Source organism: Empidonax traillii, unplaced genomic scaffold, assembly GCF_003031625.1.
Source record: "Empidonax traillii isolate 1590-97213 ecotype Southwest subspecies unplaced genomic scaffold, ASM303162v1 scaffold2097:size38833, whole genome shotgun sequence".
Taxonomy (NCBI): Eukaryota; Metazoa; Chordata; class Aves; order Passeriformes; family Tyrannidae; genus Empidonax; species Empidonax traillii.
Genome location: NW_020957290.1, coordinates 5132 through 6396, shown reverse-complemented (window position 1 = coordinate 6396; position 1265 = coordinate 5132). Strand labels below are relative to the sequence as shown.

At 53.3% G+C, this 1265-nt stretch overlaps 1 protein-coding gene across 1 annotated transcript in view; it reads left to right on the top strand.

Annotated features, from left to right (window-relative positions):
* LOC114071555 (mucin-2-like) overlaps positions 1 to 1265 on the top strand; it is a gene marked incomplete at both ends in the record, with an annotated part of 30708 nt that overhangs the window by 24349 nt on the left and 5094 nt on the right. Inside the window, one exon of the mRNA XM_027909402.1 lies at positions 18 to 1262. Coding sequence (XP_027765203.1) covers positions 18 to 1262 — 1245 coding nt within the window. The remainder of the gene's footprint in view (positions 1 to 17; positions 1263 to 1265) is intronic.

Below are 1265 nucleotides of genomic sequence, written 5' to 3'. Positions count from 1 at the left end.
TGAAACCTCCACTGCAGGAACACAGGCTCCAACTTCGGCCTCTACCATTTCCACAACATCCGAAGCAAAAATAGGAAGCACCGCTGGCACCACGGCTGTCCCCACTACCACACGCCCAACAAAGGAAGGAACAACAGCCATCGCAACTACCACCAGGACCTCTCCCCCTCAGACTGAAGGCACCACAGTCATCATCACACCCACACCAGCAGTGCCCACACCAGCCACCAGCACCGCCAGCACCTCCAGGACAACAGAAGGAAGCACTGCAACACCTTCAGCCAAAACTGCTCCAGGTGAAACCTCCACTGCAGGAACACAGGCTCCAACTTCGGCCTCTACTGCTTCCACTACTCCTGAAGCAAAAATAGGAAGCACCGCTGGCACCACGGCTGTCCCCACTACCACACGCCCAACAAAGGAAGGAACAACAGTTGTTGTGACCACCACCAGGACCTCTCCCCCTCAGACTGAAGGCACCACAGTCATCAAGACACCCACACCAGCAGTGCCCACACCAGCCACTAGCACTGCCAGCACCTCCAGGACAACAGAGGGAAGCACTGCAACACCTTCAGCCAAAACTGTTCCAGGTGAAACCTCCACTGCAGGAACACAACCTCCAACTTCTGCCACTATTGCTTCCACTACTCCCGAAGCAAAAATAGGAAGCACCGCTGGCACCACGGCTGTCCCCACTACCACACGCCCAACGAAAGAAGGAACAACCGTCATTGCGACCACCACCAGGACCTCTCCCCCTCAGACCGAAGGCACCACAGTCATCACAACACCCACACCAACACTTCCCATGTCAGCAACCACCACTATTGCCAGCACCTCCAAGACCACAGACAACTGTGAGGAGCGCTGTGCCTGGACACAGTGGTTTGATGTGGACTCCCCTACACCTGGTAGCCAAAATGGAGACTTTGAGACATATGAAAATATCCGAGCTGCTGGTTATCCACTGTGTGACAAGCCACAAGACATCAAGTGCCGTGCTAAAGATTACTCTGACAGAATTGTGCAAATAATGGGACAAAAATTTCAGTGCAGCCTTGACACTGGGCTCCTGTGCAGAAATAAGGATCAGACTGTCAAGTATCCGATGTGCTTTGACTATGAGGTCTCAGTGCTGTGCTGTGACCGTAAACATTGCCAGACAACATCAGCAATTCCAGGGACCACAGTAAGGGCCTCCACCACATACTACTCTCCAGAAACCACCACAGTAGCAACCCAAACTGCACCATTAACAAGTA